The sequence below is a fragment of the Rhinolophus hipposideros genome (genome assembly GCF_964194185.1).
Source record: "Rhinolophus hipposideros genome assembly, chromosome: 3".
Taxonomy (NCBI): Eukaryota; Metazoa; Chordata; class Mammalia; order Chiroptera; family Rhinolophidae; genus Rhinolophus; species Rhinolophus hipposideros.
In genome coordinates this window covers 13,221,060-13,241,067 of record NC_138049.1, presented here as the reverse complement: position 1 = coordinate 13,241,067, position 20,008 = coordinate 13,221,060, and the positions used below count along the sequence as shown (strand labels likewise).

Here is a 20,008-nt window from a genome sequence, read left to right as displayed (position 1 = left end):
CTCCGACCGATTTAGTCATCATGCAACATTATACTTGGACCACAGGAAGCAAAAAAGGATTAAGAATCCAGCTCAGATTTCATCCCTTCTCCCTTGAGGATGAGAAGGCACTGACACAAGGAATAAAATAATGCTAATTACTTTCTCTGAGGTCTGACAACAGTTTTCTCTCCTCTCTAGGGAACAGGAAGTAAAGTGGCTTCTTCCCCCAGAATCCGGTCCCCAGAATCCTTGGTGGGTGGAGCTACATAAGCTGTTTATGTTGGAAATCCTAGAACAGTAACCACTTTTGCCAGGAACATTCTTTGGAAGATTAGTGAGGATTGGGGAGTGCTAAACATTACATAAAACATTTCTTTATAAAGCTTTTCATTATTTACATAGGGCTAGCTCTCTTTTCCCTGGATGGATAATACTGCATGAAAATGACCTAAACTTTTATGAAGATATAACTCAAGAGATATTATTTTATGCCAGCAAGTCTGCCTCTTCATATAAGGAAGGAATCTATTTGGGAGGAAACTAAAGGAATTGGTTATTCATTAATAAGAATAGAAATCCGATTAGTTAAAAAGAATGGCCTCATTTAGCACTGAGAATGGATGTGCTTCTGGCCATACATAATTTAGGAAGGTATTCCAGTCTCCTGAATCCTGCAAACCCCAACTGACGGGCACGACCTCATGGAAATCTATATCATCTATATTCAATGGAAGATTTTTTTCCTCCCAATTAATGTTAGTTTATTTCAGATCAACTCTGAATTTTCTACACGAAGGGAATTGAAACTTTTCATGGCAACAATAATATTATATAAACATATATTCTAATATAACTGTTTAGTCCTACAGTTGGAAAAATAACCTCCTCCAAAAGTTCTAATTATAAAACACACACACACATCAATATTTTATATGCTGGCAACTCATTAAAGATGAAAGATAATGGGATTTATAAATATTTTAAAAACCAACAATGATCAGTTTCAATGCAGTAAAACACTACCACATTTTCCTGTATTTACCCAACAGTATCCTCAGGAAAGTTTATCCCTGCAGGCAGAATCAGGACTTTGGAAATTCTGAAAAATCTCCAGGGCCATAGGCGCAATCTGTGGGGTGTGAGACCCACAGGGACAGTCAGTGTGCTAAGGCCAGCTGTGACCAGGCTCAAACCTCGCCTTCAAGCATGTCAGGAGTTCCTTCCCTCCCAAAGAATGTGGTCTGCAAACTGTTAGCTGTTGTTATTAATTATTACACGTACTGTGATTTGAGCACTTACAGCGAGCATTACTTGCATTAAAATCCTCAGGATTTTTTTTTTAAGTCAAATACTCTCATTATCCCTATTTTACACATGAGAAAACTCATTTATAAGAAAGGTAAGGGAAGTTCAAGGATCTCACCCTGGGTCACCTAGTTAATAACTGGGGGGACCAGGCTGGGGAGTCTTAAGAACAGTAGTTCCAAAGTGATGGCCCAAGAACCACGTCTGGCTGCTGGATATGCTTTGTTTGGCACACAAATTATTTTAAAATTTTAGAAGTAAATGTCAATGTTTAAAAATTGGGAGATTTTAGATAGAAATCCAAAATTCCTTCCTCTGGAAGATCTAGCTGAGATGCCTGTGAATTTCTGTATGACAATAGCTGGGGCTGAGTAGGAGCTGTTTATCCGACAGGGGACCAGCTTGCCAGGGCTCCGACTGGGCCTGTGTCCATCCCTTCCCACGCCCCAGAGGGTTTGGAATTTGTGCCCCACCCCCCCCAGTTTAATCCCTCCCTGTGCCTGTGTATTAGGTAGTCCCTTCCATTCCTACCAGCCTCAGGGTAGGGCACACCTGAAGCTTTATAAAGGAAAGGAGAGCTATTCCAGATAGAAACCTTGAAGTCTTTCTCTTTGGTTTCTTTATAGAGATTAAATTTATTCACATACCACCATGGGGTATAGGGGCTTGGGGGGGTGTCATTATGCATTAGATTGATAACACCTCTTAACAAAACCAAGTGAGTTGTGTAATTCTACAGTTAGAAAACAATCCTACTTTTGTGCAATTTTCATATTTTTAAGACTTTTCTTTTTGTTTTAATTCATAAAGTCAGATTGCATGTGCGTTGTAAAATATGCAAATTTAAGGTGAAAATCTGTATTTTGTCTTTATTTGCATTTATTTCTCCAATAGTGACTTCAAAATATCTTTTCATATGTTTATTGATCATTTATATTTTTTTCCCTTTAGGTTATCTCTTCATATTTTTTGCCCATATTTCTATTAGGTGACCTTTTCTTATTGATTTACAAAATATTTGTGGAAATTTAGGGAATTTATTACTTGTCATGTGAATTGCATAGTTTCTTTCCTATTTTTCCATGTCTTTTAATTTGGTTAATATTTTTTTGGTCATACAAAACTTTTTCATTTTTGTGTAGTACTTTTAAACAAACAGAAATTCTGGGTTTTGGGCTTAGTGGCAAATGTCCTTCCCATCTTAAGGTTTTAAAATATATATACCCATATATCCAGAACTTTTCAAGTTTAATTTTTACATTTAAATCTTTGATCCATCTGCGATACATCTTTTTTCTATAAAGAATGAGACAGAAAGTCCAGGTCATTTTATTTCAAGTGGTTTGCCTGTTACTTTATTATTATTTGCATTGAGTCGTATTTTATCCACTGATTTGAACTGCTACATTAAGCATTTATCAAATTCCCTTATATACTGCAGCTTCCTTCAGTAATATGTATTCTGTTTAATTTTTTGTTCATCCATTTATTGCACCCACACAGGAATATTTTAATTATTATAATACTGTGTTTTGACGTAACGCTCATTAGCTCCTTTTAAGTCTTCATTTTCAGAATTTTATGGTCATTTGTTGTTTATTTTAGTCCATATAATGAACCCAGTATCATTTTGTTACACTTCAAAAATACTCATATATAGTTGAGGATAACTTAAACTTATGTATTAGTAAAGGAAGAATCTTTAAAAGACATCTTTAAAATATTGTAGTCTTATCTAAGAATAAAATTTATCTCTCCTTTTTTATTTTCCACTTTTTTTTTTTGTATTTTCAATTAGGTTTTAAAGTGTTATTTCTTAAAATTCCAAATATTTTATACTTCCTTGGTATTATAGATGGAAAATTATTATACACTATTTTTCCAACCTGTTTTTTGATTCTCTATTTTATCTTTTTAATAAGTTAATCATCTTACTAAATTTTTCCATTGCTTCTAATAGTCTGTTAATTAGGTTTGATGTTTCAGATCATAGAATCGTAAGATTAGCAAAAAACTGAAAATATGTAGTTTAGTCTGAAAAAAATCATCATTACACTGAGATACCAGATGCAATCACAGAGAACGTACATTAGGTTTCCACCTCGACATTTGTGCCCTGCCTCTCCCAGGTTCTGTCCTCAAATACAGGTGTCTTCCTCCCTCCTGACACTGTCGTTCTAAGATCACACCCTCCCCTTTGATCCTATTTTCTCCCTCCTACACAAGACAATGGTTCTTGCAATCTCACTTCTTTTATATCAACTTCTCCTCTACTGAGTTATTTCCTTCTACATGGAAAAATGTCATAATTCTTCTTGTCTTGAAAGGAAACAAATTTCTCTTGACCCACTTTGTGTGGCTTATCCCATTCTTCTGCTCCCCTTTATAGCGAAACTCCTGCGTTACCTGCACGGCTCCTCTCCACACCTCTGCTCCCATTCTCACTTCCACTTCAGAGTGCCTTTGGCCTCCATCGAAACAGCTGTGGCTGAGGTTATGGAAGACCCACATGTGGGTAAACTCAGTGGTCAGGGCTCAGTCCTCATCTTACCTCACTTGTCTTCAAGTGCCTTCAGGGAACCAAAACCTCAGTCTTCCCTCCACATCACTGGTTTCTCTTTTTTACTCTTTTTTTGTGGGCTCTTCCATGTCTTCCAAACTCTTAACACTGGAGTGTCGCAGGGCTTGGTTCTAGGACCTTGGTCTTCTTTCTCTCTCCTCACTCCCTGGTGATCTCATCCAGTCTCATGCCCTTAAGGACCATCTACAGGCTCAGTGGCGGTCTCTCCCCTGAATTCCTACCACTACTTGACATTTAATAGGCATCTCAAATGTAACGTGCCCAAAATTAAACTACTGACCTAACGACTCTTTCTCCCCACAAATCTGTTCCTCAGATAGTCTTCATCTTCTCAACTATCCCAAATCTGAGAAGTTCTCGTCACCACTCTCTACCTCTACTCTATGCCTTCTAACTGGTCTCTCAGCTTCCACCCAGACCCCCTTCAGTGGTTAAAATCTGTTCTTGTCATTCCTCTGTTCCCAAGTACTCCAATGGTTTCTTATCTTCCCCAGAGCAAAGCCAAAGTCCATATAATGCATCCAATGATGCCTTTGACCTCAGGGCCCCATGTTACCTGTCTGGCCTCTTTGCTACGACTCTCCTCTTGCTCACTCCACTCCAGCCACACTGGCCTCACACCACTCTCCTCTTGCTCACTCCACTCCAGCCACACTGGCCTCCTTGAGTATCTCAGGTGTGATCCCACCTGGGAGCCTTTGCACTTGCTTTCCCCTTTGCCTAGAACTCTCTCCCTTCATGGCAACTTGGTTCACACCTTCAAATATAACCTTACGATGGCTTCTGGGTTCCCTTGTTTAAGGCTACCAATTTGCCCAGCCCCACCTTTCGCTATTTACCTGCCTTATGGCATCTTCCCTATAGCTCTTACCATCTTCTAACTTAGTAGATAATAATGTTCTTTCATGTTACTTATTATCTATTTCTCTCAACCATAATCCTTTGAAGATAGGAATATACAGATGTAAATATAAATATGTGGATACAGGTAGATAATTGTTTCCCATACTCCTTCATTCTATCATATAGAGTAGTAGCTGGCACATAGTTGATTCTCAATAAATATTTGCTTAATTTTTGTATAGGATAATAATAGTAACATCTAATTTGTAGTGATTAAAAAAGAACAAAATAAAAATACTGGACAACAACAGTATGAAAGGTGCAGGGGAGAAATCTGAATAAAAGCATTTTAAAGCCCTTATATTGATCTGGAGGGAGATTAAGATATAAACTTAGAACTTTAGGTATGCATGGTAAAAAAAAAAAGAAGGTAAAAAGATTGAAAAGCATGCAACCATTTAAAACAAGGTTAAAAGGAAAAAGGATAATAGAAAGAGCAGAAAAAAATAGAAAACTAAAAGAAAGATGATAGAAGTCTGAATGTGTCAGTCATCACAATAAATTTAAATGGACTAAACCCACCCTTTAAAAGTTAGAGATTTTCTGATTAGATAAAGTGTTTCAAGCCAACAAAATATAGATATATAAATGTTCATTAAAAGAAGCAAATCTAAAACATAAGGACAAAGAAAGGTGTGATCAGAGGAAAGTTAAAATAATACTAGGCAAATATTATCCCCCAAAAGCTCTAGTAATATAAAACAAAAATCACTATCAGGAAACATTAAGGTCACTACCTGATGCAAAGCTTCATTTCACCTGAAATATGTGACAAGATTAAAGTTGTGGACCCTAAATAAAAAACTCTGAGTATACCTGAAAAGTAAAATAGAGGAGAAATAAAAGAAAACTGTAAAAATGGCATAGGACATCTTAATCTATGACCTATGTTTAAATATTTTTAAATACTATGTATTTGCTAGATTTGGGTATTCATTTTCATTTCTTTTCTTTTCCTACACTGCAATCATCCCGTCAATGGATTTACATAGTCCGTGTAAAACCTATTTGAAAATCGATGCCCAAGTTTGCGTAAAGCAGGTACATTCATAAGTGTGCACCATTCCCTGCCTTTTCCTTATACGGCCCAGGCTCAGAAAGGCACGCCAGCAATGCCAGCAATGCACAGTATCCGGCTGCCCCAGCAGCCCTGCCTTGCTGCCACTGTCTGACGCCCTCACCTGGATGTTGAGCTGCTTGTCGTGCAGGGCTCTCTGCAACTCCACAAGACTCCCCTTGAGGGTTCTCAGCTTGGCAGCCAGCTGCTCAGCCTCGTCCTTCGTGTGGGCCTTGCCCTCGAGCAGCAGGTTTTCACTGTGGACGGAGAGCTCCGACAGGGCTACCACCTTCTGCTCTATTTCCACCAGCATGTTCTGGGGTGACAGAAATGAGGATGAAATTCACACACCCGCTCTGCAAAGACCGTTTCTCACAGCAGAACACAACACTTGCTTCAGTCTTTCATCCAAAGAACATGTCTATGTGGGTTTTGTTTTGTTTTGTTTTGTTTTTTACTAGTTGGCCTACAGCCTGAAAGAGCAGTGTATAGATTTTTGAAAATTCCTTGAGCTTCTAAATTTTTCTCTTATTTAAGATTATATATTAGAGAAAAAAAGACATATTGGAAAAGCACATGGAAAGCCCATTTTGAATAACCCCTAGATAAGGAGAAAAGACCATCCCTTAATGTTATCCCACTCTTACAATTATTTTATTATTTTACTGTTATATTGTAATGTTTATATCTGATAACAGTGAAGATGTCACATGATAACCCTTGTCAATGTAAAAGGGATTCTCTTTCAAAACATTGCTTCTTTGGGTTTTTTTTTTGTTTTTTTTTTGAGTACTGTTTTTATTTCTTGATTTTCATTTATTTATTTATTTTTGTTTCTTACATGATGTATTTTTAACCGTACATTTCTGCAAGTTTCCCTAAGAATTTTACTTTACTTTCTGTCACCACTCTTTAGTGCTGCTGGGTTTCTTCTAAAATGGAAACTAATCCAGAAGAAGCAAAATAGTTTTTCTTCATCCACGGCAAGACTTAAACCAGAACCAAACAAGCAAAAATCTAGCAGAACAAACAATACTCATTTTCTTTTCTTCTACAGAAATTGTTCTGTTTTTATATTCCTTAATTCTGAACACTTTGAAATGCACTTTCTACTCTATCAAGTAATTTTCAATCAAGTAATTTATTAATAAGAAAAGCTATTTTATTTCCCTGTTCAAAATCAGAATTACTGCCATAAACTTTTAAGAATATAGGTTTGAACCAAAAAACTAAATGGAAGTGTAAAATTTTTAATGAAATGAGGTTTAAAGGATGATATCCTAAGGATTATTTCCGAGAAATTAATATAATTTTGTACAGGGATGAATTTTCCATTAGGTACAGCTGGCATAGTATTGAGGGTCCATAATATTTTGGGAGGTCCAAGAACATGTCTTGATTGTAATTTCTTTTAAAATCTGAAGAAAAAGTGAATATAATAATCATGACTCTACCCTGGATTATATTAGTTTTTGTACCAAAGCAGTTATAAAATAAATATATAATTTTCAGTATTTTTATAGGGGAAGGGGCCCATGGAAGCAAAGTGCTCGGGGTCCCAAAAATCATAATGTAGCCCTAATACTGTGTAAGAGCCACACTTATAATTATACAACTGGCTTAAATACTAGATTTGAATTGACCGAGGAACTGCTGTAAACTTGTGTGATTCCATATGCTTCTAGTTTCTAAAAATATTATCAAAATGCCATTTTAATACTCTGTAAAAGTCCTGAAATATATTATCTGAATTATGGACTTTATACATGACTATAAAAATAGAGCTATGCAAAAGGGAGCAGTGGGAGTACTGATGAAACATATTTTAAAATTCTAGTGCATGTGGTGATTTCAAGTGCTAGAAGGAAATGCTAAAAATAGACGTCTCTTTTCAGGAAGAAACTTTAGAAAAGATGATATAAAAAATAGAAAACACTAGCATGTATCTTATATTCATTTTTTTTCTTCTGATTTTTCTTTTGACCTATTATCTACCATTAAGGCAGAGAATAATAATGCCTTGAATACATAGAGGTAAGTTGCCCAAACAATTTAATATTGAAATTTGATGATTGGTACAGGGGAGATCATTAGTTAGTCTCTATACTTGTATGTGAGTTTGAAAATTTCCATAACCAAGAGGTAAAAAAAAATATGTGACAATAAAAACCATAATGCCATTACATCTTACATTAATTCCTAGAGACCACACATCAGAGGAAGGAAATTTTCTGCTCCAAAAGACAACCTTCCCATGTTCAATCTATCCTTCTATGACTGACAGTTTTTCCAGGTTTTCCACAAAATATTAGAATTAGAACCAACATTGCAATGGAGCACCTTCTGTTGTATTTATCCACAGTCTGACTGATACTAATTCTCATTGGCTTTGTGTTTCTTATTAGCCACCAAATATCCACACTACGTGTTTTGGTATCTATAGTCTTTTAAAAATGTCCCTTAGAAAGTTGAAGATGTTCTAAAGATTAGAAACTATTGGTAAAATTTTTCGAAAGACTAAGTTCATGTTTGAATTTCATTTAAGCTTTTATAAGGTTTTGTTTTCCAACTCTCTAAATATGTAAAGTACATGGGTTGTGAAAAACCATATACCCATACCAAGCCTTTTAACCATTATGCTAAATGTATGTTTTTGCATTTAAAACCGTGCTTTGTGATTTGACATATTCCTTCGAGACATTTGTATACCTGGCAGTCCACCAGCTGGGCCTCCATGTCCATGGGCTCCTTGGGTGTACCCAGTGCAAGGTCCAGGGTGGCCTTGGTGGTTAAGAGCCAGTGGTCCAGCTCGTCGACCTCAGAGCGGTACCTCTGCAGAGCCTGCTCCTGTCTCTGTTCCTCCAGCTGATCATTTAACTTCTCCTAACGAATTAAGTAGAAGGTAACATGGATCACCCTAGGGTAAAATCAATAGGATTCAACACGATAGAGCAGTGGTTCTCAGCCCTGGTGGCACATCAGAATAAACTGTGAAACTTAATTTAAAAAATAATAAAAAAAAAATACTTATGCCTGGGCCACATACCAGAACAACAAATCAGAATTTCTGGAGCTGAGTCTCAAAATTAGTATTTTTTTAAAAGCTTCTCCAATGATTCTAATGTGCACCTAGCATTTAAGGGCTCTTCCATAACATCCTGCAGGACCGGGAAGATAATGTGAATGAATGGAAACTGATCAAGGATTAGAACAAAACAATGGCCTCAGACAGTCAGTGAACGGCAATAGGTGTTTGACCTCAATGTTGGGGAAACTGTAGGGAGGGGTGGGGACTGCGACAAACTAAAGAACAGAGGGTCCACCTAAAAAAGGTAGCATCATGCAGGTTCAGGCAATTGATTTCCTGCAAAAAGTGGTGGCCCAGTGTTACTAGTTTCTTGAGTGAAGACAGAAATTCAATTTTTTTGGCTAGACCTCTGGGTTCTTTTCAGTGATGGCAAATAATTCACATTAAAAAAAAAAAAATCTAGGCCCATCACTTTTTTTGAAACTCCACAAGGGTTTCATAGAGTAACTCGGGACAATATGAATAAATTAAAAATTTAATTCTTAAGGTAAATACTTTTAATTCTTAAGGTAAATACTCTAAATACTTTAAAAATTAGTTTATGAATAATTTCTTATTTTTAAAATTAAACTTTAAAAAAATAAACTTTTAAAATAGAGATTAAATAGAGTAGATGTGTTGATTTTACATTTATCCCAAACAAGAAATAGACAAATATATGATTTGACTAATCTTATAATAGGTAAAACTAGAAAGAGCCTATACACCCAACAAAAGGACCGTGGTTAATTGAATAACACTATAATCAGCAGCTAAATAAAATAATATTAAGTTCATATAATAAGAAATGTATTGAGAACTGATTATATGTCTGGGAAGCTGCTATAGACCCTGGAGATACAGGGAGACAGACACACTGAAGGACTTTCCAGTTTAACATTATGTATGTTCAGGGCCACGAGTTATAAGAGAACAAAGAAAAAGGAAAAGAACTTATTTTTAACACGTAAGTTATTGTTACCAAAATATTTATCTGTATTAAATAATATAGAAAACACCAAAAATACGTGTACACAATGTAAGAAAGGAAAACTGTATTAAAATTACGCTGATGGTAACCACTTTGAGCACCTCTTATAATCGCAGAAGTCAAACATGACTTGTATTCTTTGTTATCTGTATATATTGAGTATTACAATTTCAATACATTTTCCTTTCTTAAAGTGTATACGTTTTTTTGGCACCGTCTGTATTAAGGTTAAGTAACATGAGAACTGGAATTGCAAGAATAATTTTTCATGAGTCAGTGTGCGTGAACCAGCTAGCAGCAATTAAGGATTTATTCTTCACAGCATTAGAAATAGTGTTCATAAAATGCTCTCAGTTCAACATAGCGGACCATTGTGCAAACCTACAATTGTTCTTCACAAGGCTTGTCTACCAAGTATTTGCTTTCCACATGCTCATTTTTTCATGCTGAAATGAGGCAGAAAGGAGTGAAAAAACGCATTCATGGCTACACACTGACTCAGTGCTCTGTCACGAGACCCTCCTGGAGACACAAATCCAGCTTCGTAAGAGTGGGGAAACAATAAAAATGGAGGTCACATAAGTAACCCAGATACTTGTCAGCACAATGATAAGAGTTACGGGGGACGTGAGGGGCATCTTCAGAGATCCTTGTTACCTCCAACAGCTGACGTTTCCCTGACGCTTTCATCTTGATGGTGGACATACGCTCTGCTAAGACGGTGAGCGTGGACTGTAGGGCCAGTTGTTCCGCGGGGTCGCACTCTGGGGACTTGGACACCAGCTCCTCTGCGAGAGAGGCCTGGAGGTCACTGATTTCATCTTGAAGCATGAGAATCTCATCCATCAGAGCCTGCAGGAAAGACTGCAATCACTCTCACGTATGGATTTTTTGGGACTGAGAAATCCTATCACTACAGCCCAAGTCTCACATCCATTGAGATTAGTGAAAACATTTCACTTGAAGTCATTTAACCAGCAAACAGAGGGCCTGCTAACTTAAGTTTCACAATGAAAGTAGCAGACTAAATGTTGGAAAATTTCTGATTTCAAAACCGTTTTGTCACTAATTTAAATGAAGTTGAACAAGTGAATTGAACTTTCTGGTTTTCAACAGGCTCTTCTACAATCTAAGAGGCATATGCTCAATTATGTCTGAGTCAACAATTCTATGTTGAAAACAAAATTCATCACTTTCTTTCTCAACGTGACTTTTCCCACTCCAAATGGCCCTAAGTTTGAGACAAGCGATGCGTTTTAATCGAAAACTTACACAAGATGGGAGAAATCTGTCACCTGTTCCTAGGTTATCACCCAGTCCTCATTTTTCTCCTTTGCTCCCAACTCTAAAATCTGAAGTCTCTTCACAGTCCCTCCCAGGTGATGTCATCAGTCCTAAGGCTTTTAAGCCTTCTAATGATGAACACTCCCAAAGGTATATCCCTAACCCAGACATCTGCCCTAAATGTCAGGCTTGCATATTCCACTCACATGTTGCATGGGTATCTCCTATTCTGTATAAAGCCTGTCTCCCCCACCACGTCCTCCCCACTTCAGGAAAAGGCACCACTCTTCTCCTCCTTGCTCCACCTCCAGACCTAGGAGTCATTATTCCCACTTTCCTTCACTTGCCAAATCCAACCCAACACCAAATCCGATTGCTTTTATCTCCAAAATATATAGTGTGTATCTGTAGGTCTCCTCTGCCTCTACCCTAAGTGAGAGCCAAATCTCTTACCTGAATTGCTCTAATCGTCTACAGCTGGACCGGCCTACTTACAGACTCTTGTCTCTCCAGGGTACTCTTTGCAAAGTAATTAGAGGGAATGTTTAAAAAGATAAATCAGGTCCTCTCACTCCGCTGCTTTAAAATCTCGTGGCTCATTGCCTCTACAATAAAATCCAAGCTGCTGGCCTCACTTGCACTGGTCTCAGCCCGGCCTGCCTCTCCTGCCACACTCCCCTTTAGCTCACTTCATCCCTGCCTTCGTTAGTTACTCCAGGAGCCTCTGCAATTTCTGGAAAATAGCACCCTGTTTTCCCGATTAACATCTATCACAAGTATACATGATGTTTATTTCTCATTTTTCATGTTTTACGATTTGCTCTTTAGCTGAAATCTTGACAGAGGAAATTCTTATTTACGATTTAAATGATGTATTAGAAAAACAAGCCTTCCTGCGGGAGGGGCAACTGTGACTTCAAGCAAAGACATATGGGCTTTATATTTGCCGATATTTCAGTTTCTAGTGGTGCCCCTTATGGGCGTGATTCCCACCTCTTCCACGCGACTGTTTATTGTACGTACAGCACCGTCTCAGAGTGGCCTCCCAATGAATATTTAAAAAACAAAACAACAAAAACCCTTCTCTTTCCCCATTATCAAGTATAATCATGGTTAACTGATTTTTTAAATGAACTATTATATTGACATTACCCTATACATCTAGAAAAGTGCACAAACTGTCGTTGTGAACTTATGAATGCTTACAAACCGCACATACGCATGCTCCTGACACCCAGCTCAAGGACCACAACACTGTCAGGACTCCACAAACCTTCCGGGCCCCCTCCTCCCTGCCACTACCTCTCTCCTCCCCAGAGACTACCCTGGTGCTGGCTTAGAAACGTCAGGTTCCTTTTGCCTGTTTTGGAGTTCTATCTACGTAATCGGACTCCCACCTGATGCACTATCTTGTGTCTGGCTTCTTTCACACCCTGATTGTGAAAGTCACTCCTGCTGTTGTACGTAGAAAGAGCTGACCATTTTCGTCTTTGTGGCATGTTCCAGGGTCACACGGTGGTTTATGGATCTTTCCCATGTAAGCCTTTCTAGTAAATTCAGTGTAGTAATCTCATTGTAGTTTTAATTTGCCGTTTCCCTGATGACTAATGGGATTGCCCACTTCCTAGACTTGTTGGCCATTTGGATATCCTATTTTGTGACTGCCTGCTGAAAAATCTTTTGCCCATTTTCTATTGGCATCTTTCTTTTTCATATTGATGTGTGGAGTTGTTTATTTATTCTGGATAGGAATGCCTTTGTTTCCTGTGGCTGTGTATGTGTATTGCAAATATTTGTTCCCATTTTGTGAAGTGGGTGTCCCTTCATTGGGAAAGACTTACTTAACGGTGTCCTTTGATAAACAGAAGTTCTTAATTTTACTGTAGTCTAATATACCAGCATTTTCCTCCATTGGAAAAGTCAGGACTTATGGTGTCTTATGCCCTACCCCAAGATCATGAATATATTCTTACATGTTATCTTCTAGAAGAATGATATAGTCAAAGTCCAGGAAATGGTATTAGTCTCCAAATGTCTGTTATCAGTTCATGACAAGGTAAAGATATTGTGGGTAAATGTTAAGGAATTTTATAGCAACTTGGCATTGACATTTTACGCAAGCAATATTTTATTTTACTAAAGTGGATTAGAAATTAAAAAAAAAATTAAAAGATTATTCATTACAGATAGTTTGAGCAGCTCTGTTTTAAATTTCTTTTTCTACCTTCAGTTAGACCCATCTGAACTTAGTTGTTGTGTCTAGTGTAGGTAGGGGGTCAATTTTTTTATATGAATATCCAATTGACCCTGCGTGATTTACTAAAAATGATTTTTTTATTCAGTGTTTTGCAGTATAATTTTTGACATAAGCCAAGTGTGTTTGTAGACAGACTGTGCTTCTGGCTTCTAATTCTGTTCCGTTGGCTCATTTGTCTATCTGTGTCAATACCACACTCACATAATTACTGTAGCTTTGTAAGTCTCACTTTCTGCTAGGATACATCCTTCAACATTCCTCATCTTCTTCAGGGTTGTCTCAGCTATTCTTGACCTTTCCCTTTCCAATGTAGTACATCTTTTCATATATTTGCAATATAGATTACAATTAGCTTGTCAATCTCCACCAAAGAACTTGCTGGGATATTTTAATGGGATTATAATGAAGTTACAGACTGATCTTCTTTGTTATACATTCAAAATATTTTTTGTCCAGAAAATTATTTCCTACTACTTTATAATCATTTTTGGTATATACCTAATTGCCAAAAGTATAAAATTCATGTGATTTGATCTGTTTCACTTAAAGGCTCTCCATAACTACAGTGACCTCATTTTTCTGAACTGATAGTCTGTAGAACCAAGAGGAGCCCCTCACCATTTCACACCACATTCATTCTCATGCTCTCTGCTGTGCTTTTCCTCACATGTTTACATTTACAGTGTCCTCTATCCACGCCTGTCGCTGTTCCAAATTTTCAAAATCTGTATTTCCCAAAAGACCTGCTAGAGTCTCCTTTTATCTATTCCCCCCCACTGTAGCCCACAATCACACTGGTTTTTTTTTTTTTTTGTTGTTGTTGTTGTTGTTTTTGTACAGTGTGTTGGTAATTCACTTTACCCGCTATGCATGGTTTTTAATCATATATTAATGAAAAAGTTTGTCAATTTCAGCTGTGCACATAGTAGGTGCTCAGCACATCTAGTTGAATTAATTGTAATTCATTACAGAGAAAACATGTATATGAATCATGAAGCAATCAGGAAAAAGCCTCCTCATTTGATGTCAGTGGATTTGACCAATCAAATATACAGTGATGTCACCGGTTTCCGTTTCCAACTCACAATGTTCTAAAACAGCTCTCTGCATGTTCTGAAGTAAGCAGCGAAAGAATTAGGAAATAAAAGATTCTAGAACTGTTCATTTCCATCCAGTTACAGTCAAGCCTCTCGATTCATGCTTCAGTTTACTCTCAAGGGAGAGGGGATATTTTTGGAAGATAGCTGTAGTTTTTAACTTCAAGATCCAGCAGGAAAGCTTACTGGGGATGGGCTTTTCTTTTGCAGTGATGAAAAGGTTTTTGAAACCAGATAGAGGGGGTAGCTGTACGAAATTGTAAAAGTACTAAGTGCCGCAGCACTGTACACTTCAAAATGGTTAATTTTATGATGTGAATTTTACTTCAAAAAAAAGTCCAGCAGTCAAATACATCTTCACCCATAACTCTGTCTCAGCTGGTGGCCAGCTGCTTCCCTCCAACATCTGACTCAGAAATAACGAGAGGAAGATGAACTGTACGTTTTGGGGTTTCTGACTTGTGGTTATAAGGAGGGCGTGTGCATGCCGCACTTACATGGTTTAGAGAAGTACCTTGAGCTTCTCTAAAATGACTCACTTGCTAGATGGCAGGGTGTTGCGGAAGGGGGCAAAGGTGAAGGAATTAGAAAGTGCAAATTGCTAATCACAATACATTTTCCGGTATGTGAAACACAGTATGGGAATATAATCAACAATGTTGTAAAGATTATGTAGGGTGCCAGATGGGCAACGGACTTATAAGGGGGATCACTTCATAGACTGTGTAGATACCCAACCACTGCGCTGTACACCTGAAGCTGAAGTAAAATAATATTGAATGTCAACTATAATTAAATACACACACACACACACACACACACACACTCACACAGAGGATGCCAAAAAATGTAGACACATTTAAGAAATAAAAAACTGTATTAAAATTATGCTGAAAGTAACCACTTTGAGCACCTCTTGTAATTGCAGATGTCAAACGTGACTTGTATTCATCTTTTGTTATAGGTACATATTGAGTATTACAATTTTAATACAGTTTTTTCCTTTCTTAAGATACGTATACATTGGCACCCTCTGTGTGTGTGTGTGTGTGTGTGTGTGTGTGTGTGGTCACAGGATGTAAAGTACAGCATGGGGAATATAGTCAACGGTACTGTAAACAGCTATACACGATGTCAGAGGGGCAGTAGATTGGGAGGAGAGTTAATCACTTCGTGAGGGTGTAAATGTGTGCTACATTGCTTTGTACACCTGAAACTAATAAAAAATAAATAAATAAATATGTAAATAAATAAATAAAATGACTCACTCTGGGGAGAATGTGCTTGGTTCAACACCAAAGGTAAACATGCATTTCACGGGGATTTTCAGAAGTATCAGAACAGTTTGGTTCAAACGTTGGATTGTTACACATATAAAAACACAAAAACAAAACAAAATAACCTCAGAGCTCTGCCTACTACCTATCCATCACTGAGCTTGGAGCGGCGAAGACAACACACGCCCACAAAGCATTAGCTGCAACACACGCCCACAAAGCATTAGCTGCCCGTGATAGTGGAGGTTGGCATTACAGAGGGCTTAACACTCAGAAGAACAGCGACAAATCAGCTTACGAATCGCATTAATGTCTTAAATTAAGTCTATTGTACAATTTAGAGGACAATAGGAAAGGCACTGCACTCCACCCAAATTCAGTAGATCTGGACAAGTGTTTAAAGTAAAAATGTAGGAAACTGGTTAGCTCTTTAAAGAAACTGAATACGTCTAAGAAAGTGCTGGGAAATAACACTTGAAGTGTTTCTACTAATTTTTTAGGAAATATAAAAAGCATACTGGACCATCTCACCCACGTTCAGTTGAAATTTAGAACAGTAATTCTACAATAGTGCTTGGAATTTTTAAAGCATCATTCCAGAAGCTAAGAACAGATTTAGACATTGTGATACCGTTAGTTTTTCATGTGGGTGGCTCTGTCCCAGAATTTGTAGAACTTAGGTACAGGCAGCAAAAGTTAGCCAAAGTAGGTCAGATCGAAAATGTGAGATTTGTGGTTACATGAGAAAGTATACATTATTTATATTTTCTTTCCCTCTCATTAGAGCATTTATGAAATTGTTAAGTGCAAATAACAGGTAATCATTGAATTAGCTACATCTCCTCACTGCTGTAACTTAGAGTTACCACTCCCAACTTAGAAAGGAACAGCAAGTCACATGGTCAGCCTTAATGACAAGAAAAGTCACAGATTCATTTCTAATTTCTAATACTTCGTACTATTGTGCAATTTTGAGTTTTCTCTATGAAATCCCTTGAACAAAATAATAATTTGCTTTACGTTCAGCTTGTGAGGGTTTTCGGTAATGACTGAGAGACGGCGGTGGTGCTGGTGACGGGGGCTAATTTACATTTTCAGGTAGGAACTCCAGACTGTCTGGCTGATCACCAGGATCCCGTGTTCATGGAGCTCCCAAATCCTGTGGGACCCAGTGAAGGGTCTTTGGAAGCTGCGGTCAGTCACCTGGGACACAAGAATGATGAGCCTTGAACTAAGACAGAGGTGATTGGAGAGGAGACAGTCAAACTATATAAATCCTCTACATAAATCCTCTCCAGCAACATGGGCTCTTGATAATCTGAATGAGTGACACTCAAACACTCTATTCCAGCCTTTGGATAATTTATGCCAAATTCCTTTTGGATGCTCAAAGGGAGCCATAATGGAATGGGGGGAAGTTCTCCTGCCCCTCCAGGGACAATGATGCATACATAGGTGGTGGGGGTGGGAAGAGACAGGGCAACGTGGACCACCCCTTCAGATGCCAGCGAGGTGGCTGTTGACAATTAGAAAACTGGATTGTGGTGCTTAGAGGAAAACTACATCGTAATAGTCACGTAAGTCCCTGACTGCTCTCATGATGGGTTTGGTCTAGGTGAACAGAGGCTCATTTTAATTTTATATTTTTATAGCATTCTCCCCAAACCAGAATGACGATGGGTGACTTTGGGACAGCATCAAGACCTGTAGAAGGAAGTTTTATCAAAATAAGGCCTAAAATAGATGCATTTTGATCTCTATTTCTCAACGTGCCATCGCTAGATGAAGCATTCTTATTTTTGTGTTATACTGCAAGGTCCTATACAGTAAAAGAATGCAATTTTATCTTAGACGACACATATGAACAAGCAACGTATTCCAAGGTTATCCTGGGTTTCAAAACAACAGAAATGTAAAGCAGGGGAAAGATAAAATATAGAGTTTCACTCTTAAAACTGATAAACTTCCCAGTACTCGAAAGACACACACACATATCACATCACGCTTTTAAAACTCTTAATTTGCATCTAAAAATATCTTTCTTCTCTTCCGCCTTTTATAGGATGGTCACATGTCTCTGAGTCTGGTCAGGGACAAGTAACATACCCCCATATCATGGTGACTGAATATTTAGGTGAATGCACACCTCAGTATCTTTGCACCTCAGTTAGACCTGATTGCATGTTAAGAGTACAATACCTAATAATATTGCTAAAGCATTAACCAGATATTAACATATGTACTTCTTATCATGCATTTTAAATCAATGCATTTTTAGCAATATCTTTCTGAGTTAGATTAATGTAATCATATCTGTTTCTCATGGTCTCCCTCGTTTACATGCCTCTTAAAAGACGATTCAAGTCAGGGACTAGCCGAAGATTATAATGTAGAACCCCGTATTCTTGAACTGCTTCTTTGCCCACTGAAGTCTGAGAGTGGGCAGTGAGTCTGAGAGTGAGTTTTTAAGTGATAATGGGGAGGTGCTGGGCACACACGGCTACATTTCTTAAAACAACACTGAGGGAAGGGAGATCAGGTGTGGGGGACGGCTAGGGGAGTATATTTTATTCTTACAACTGTTTGCAACAAAATAAAAATATTGTGGCAGCTATAGAAAATATACTTTGTGTACTAAAAGGAAGAAAGCAACATCAATGCATGCAGCTTTCTTTAATTAGATTCAAGGTCTGAATTTCTTTCTTCCTTTCCTAGATCCCTCCCTGAAGCAGTAGTGGAAACAACCATCATTTGGAACCTTGTTTACTCTGTAAGAACCTGATGCAGTAAAAAAAAAATGTCAGTCTGCTGTCCCCAACGCATGCTTGACCCATGACCAGTCAGTCACAAGAGTGCCCCTATTTAATCATGCAGGAAACTGAAGTCATAGCTATTTTTACCTGATGTTCAGCCATCTGGCTTTCTGGACTCCTGCCAGGTTCTAGATGCTCACTGAGTTTCATCTCGACAGCCTCCATTTTTGTGGAGATGGACTGGAGGGAGTCCTGGTACTTTTGTTGGCGTTCCAAAGCTTCGTAGAGTGTGCGCTGCTTTTCACTGATCTAAAGAAGAAAGGGGATGTTACCAAATGTTCGCTAGCCCCTTATCTTCTAGATTATGACATTTCTTTCCTCACTGCTTTACCTCTGTGGCCCAACAGACGGGTATTCAACCATGTACAGGATGTGTAAACTCTACACGTGTATTGCGTAAGACAACCACTAAGGTGATGTCGGGTGGGCTTCAACAATTCCACGTTTCAAAGACTTACCACATTCTTTAAGGTTTCCCAAGAACGCTGCAGGTCATCCAGTTTGGCAGTTGCAGACGGCTCCAATCCGGGTTCGTAGAACTCCTGGGATGACCACATGTTGGGGTGAATCCTTGCGGCATCCGTCTGCAACCTCTCAGCAGACAAGGCTTGGTAATAAGCAATATCCTGTGGGTGCAAAGCACGGCGTTGGAGTCAAGGGCAAAGTAGAGTTTAGGTTCACATGCTCTGGGTGCTGTCGTGTGGGGAAAAGGTTTAGGATGCATACCTTTCCCAGCGACTACAAATTTGTAGTAAACTCTTGTGACAGGAGGAATTTAAAGATCATATTAAAGCATATTATAGTTGCTTTAGAATTTCAGTTTATACTTTTTTATAAAATGAACAAATTTACCAATATTTCAAGTTGCCAAAACTCATTCTTATTTTATATTTGGTAAAATGGAAATACAAAGGATTTAAGCGGTACAGATGTTTAAAGACTGATTACCTAGAACAGCAAAAAAAAAAAAAAAAAGTGAGAGAATCTAAATGACCTTTTCTAAACATTACCTAAAATGTTCTTTAATGTATTGATTAGTTTTTAATAATTTTAAGCATACTTGCTTTAAATAAAATTAAATCTGTAGAAAGCCATTTTTCAGAGATAGTCAGATCTTCAGTATTTGAGAGTTCACTATTCACATAATTAATTTAAATATTTTAATATTAAATAAGGGAAAAATAGAATCGGGAAGTTAAAACTACTATAAGAAACAAATAATAAAAAGGTTTTCCTTTTAACCAATTCCTGGAGGTACACTAAAAAATAATAAAAGTGAATAATGAAAAACCAGGCTTTTGAATTCGTTTTATTTCTTGGATTATAAGTAATATCACACGTTTTACTAGCATTGATGATGGAATCTACCAAGACATATAGTTCATGTTTTTTTT

At 37.7% G+C, this 20,008-nt stretch overlaps 1 protein-coding gene across 19 annotated transcripts in view; it reads right to left on the bottom strand.

Moving 5' to 3' along the window:
• Positions 1-20,008, bottom strand: part of SYNE1 (spectrin repeat containing nuclear envelope protein 1) — a gene marked incomplete at its 5' end in the record, with an annotated part of 420,585 nt that overhangs the window by 124,105 nt on the left and 276,472 nt on the right. For 18 of the 19 annotated variants that reach the window (XM_081044694.1, XM_081044699.1, XM_081044700.1 and 15 more), the window contains 5 exons: positions 5,953-6,144; positions 8,538-8,711; positions 10,544-10,738; positions 18,702-18,863; positions 19,073-19,240. In XM_081044694.1, coding sequence (XP_080900820.1) covers positions 5,953-6,144; positions 8,538-8,711; positions 10,544-10,738; positions 18,702-18,863; positions 19,073-19,240 — 891 coding nt within the window. Of the gene's footprint in view, positions 1-5,952; positions 6,145-8,537; positions 8,712-10,543; positions 10,739-18,701; positions 18,864-19,072; positions 19,241-20,008 lie in introns of those variants that run through there. The other variant, XM_081044693.1, reaches the window with a different exon arrangement.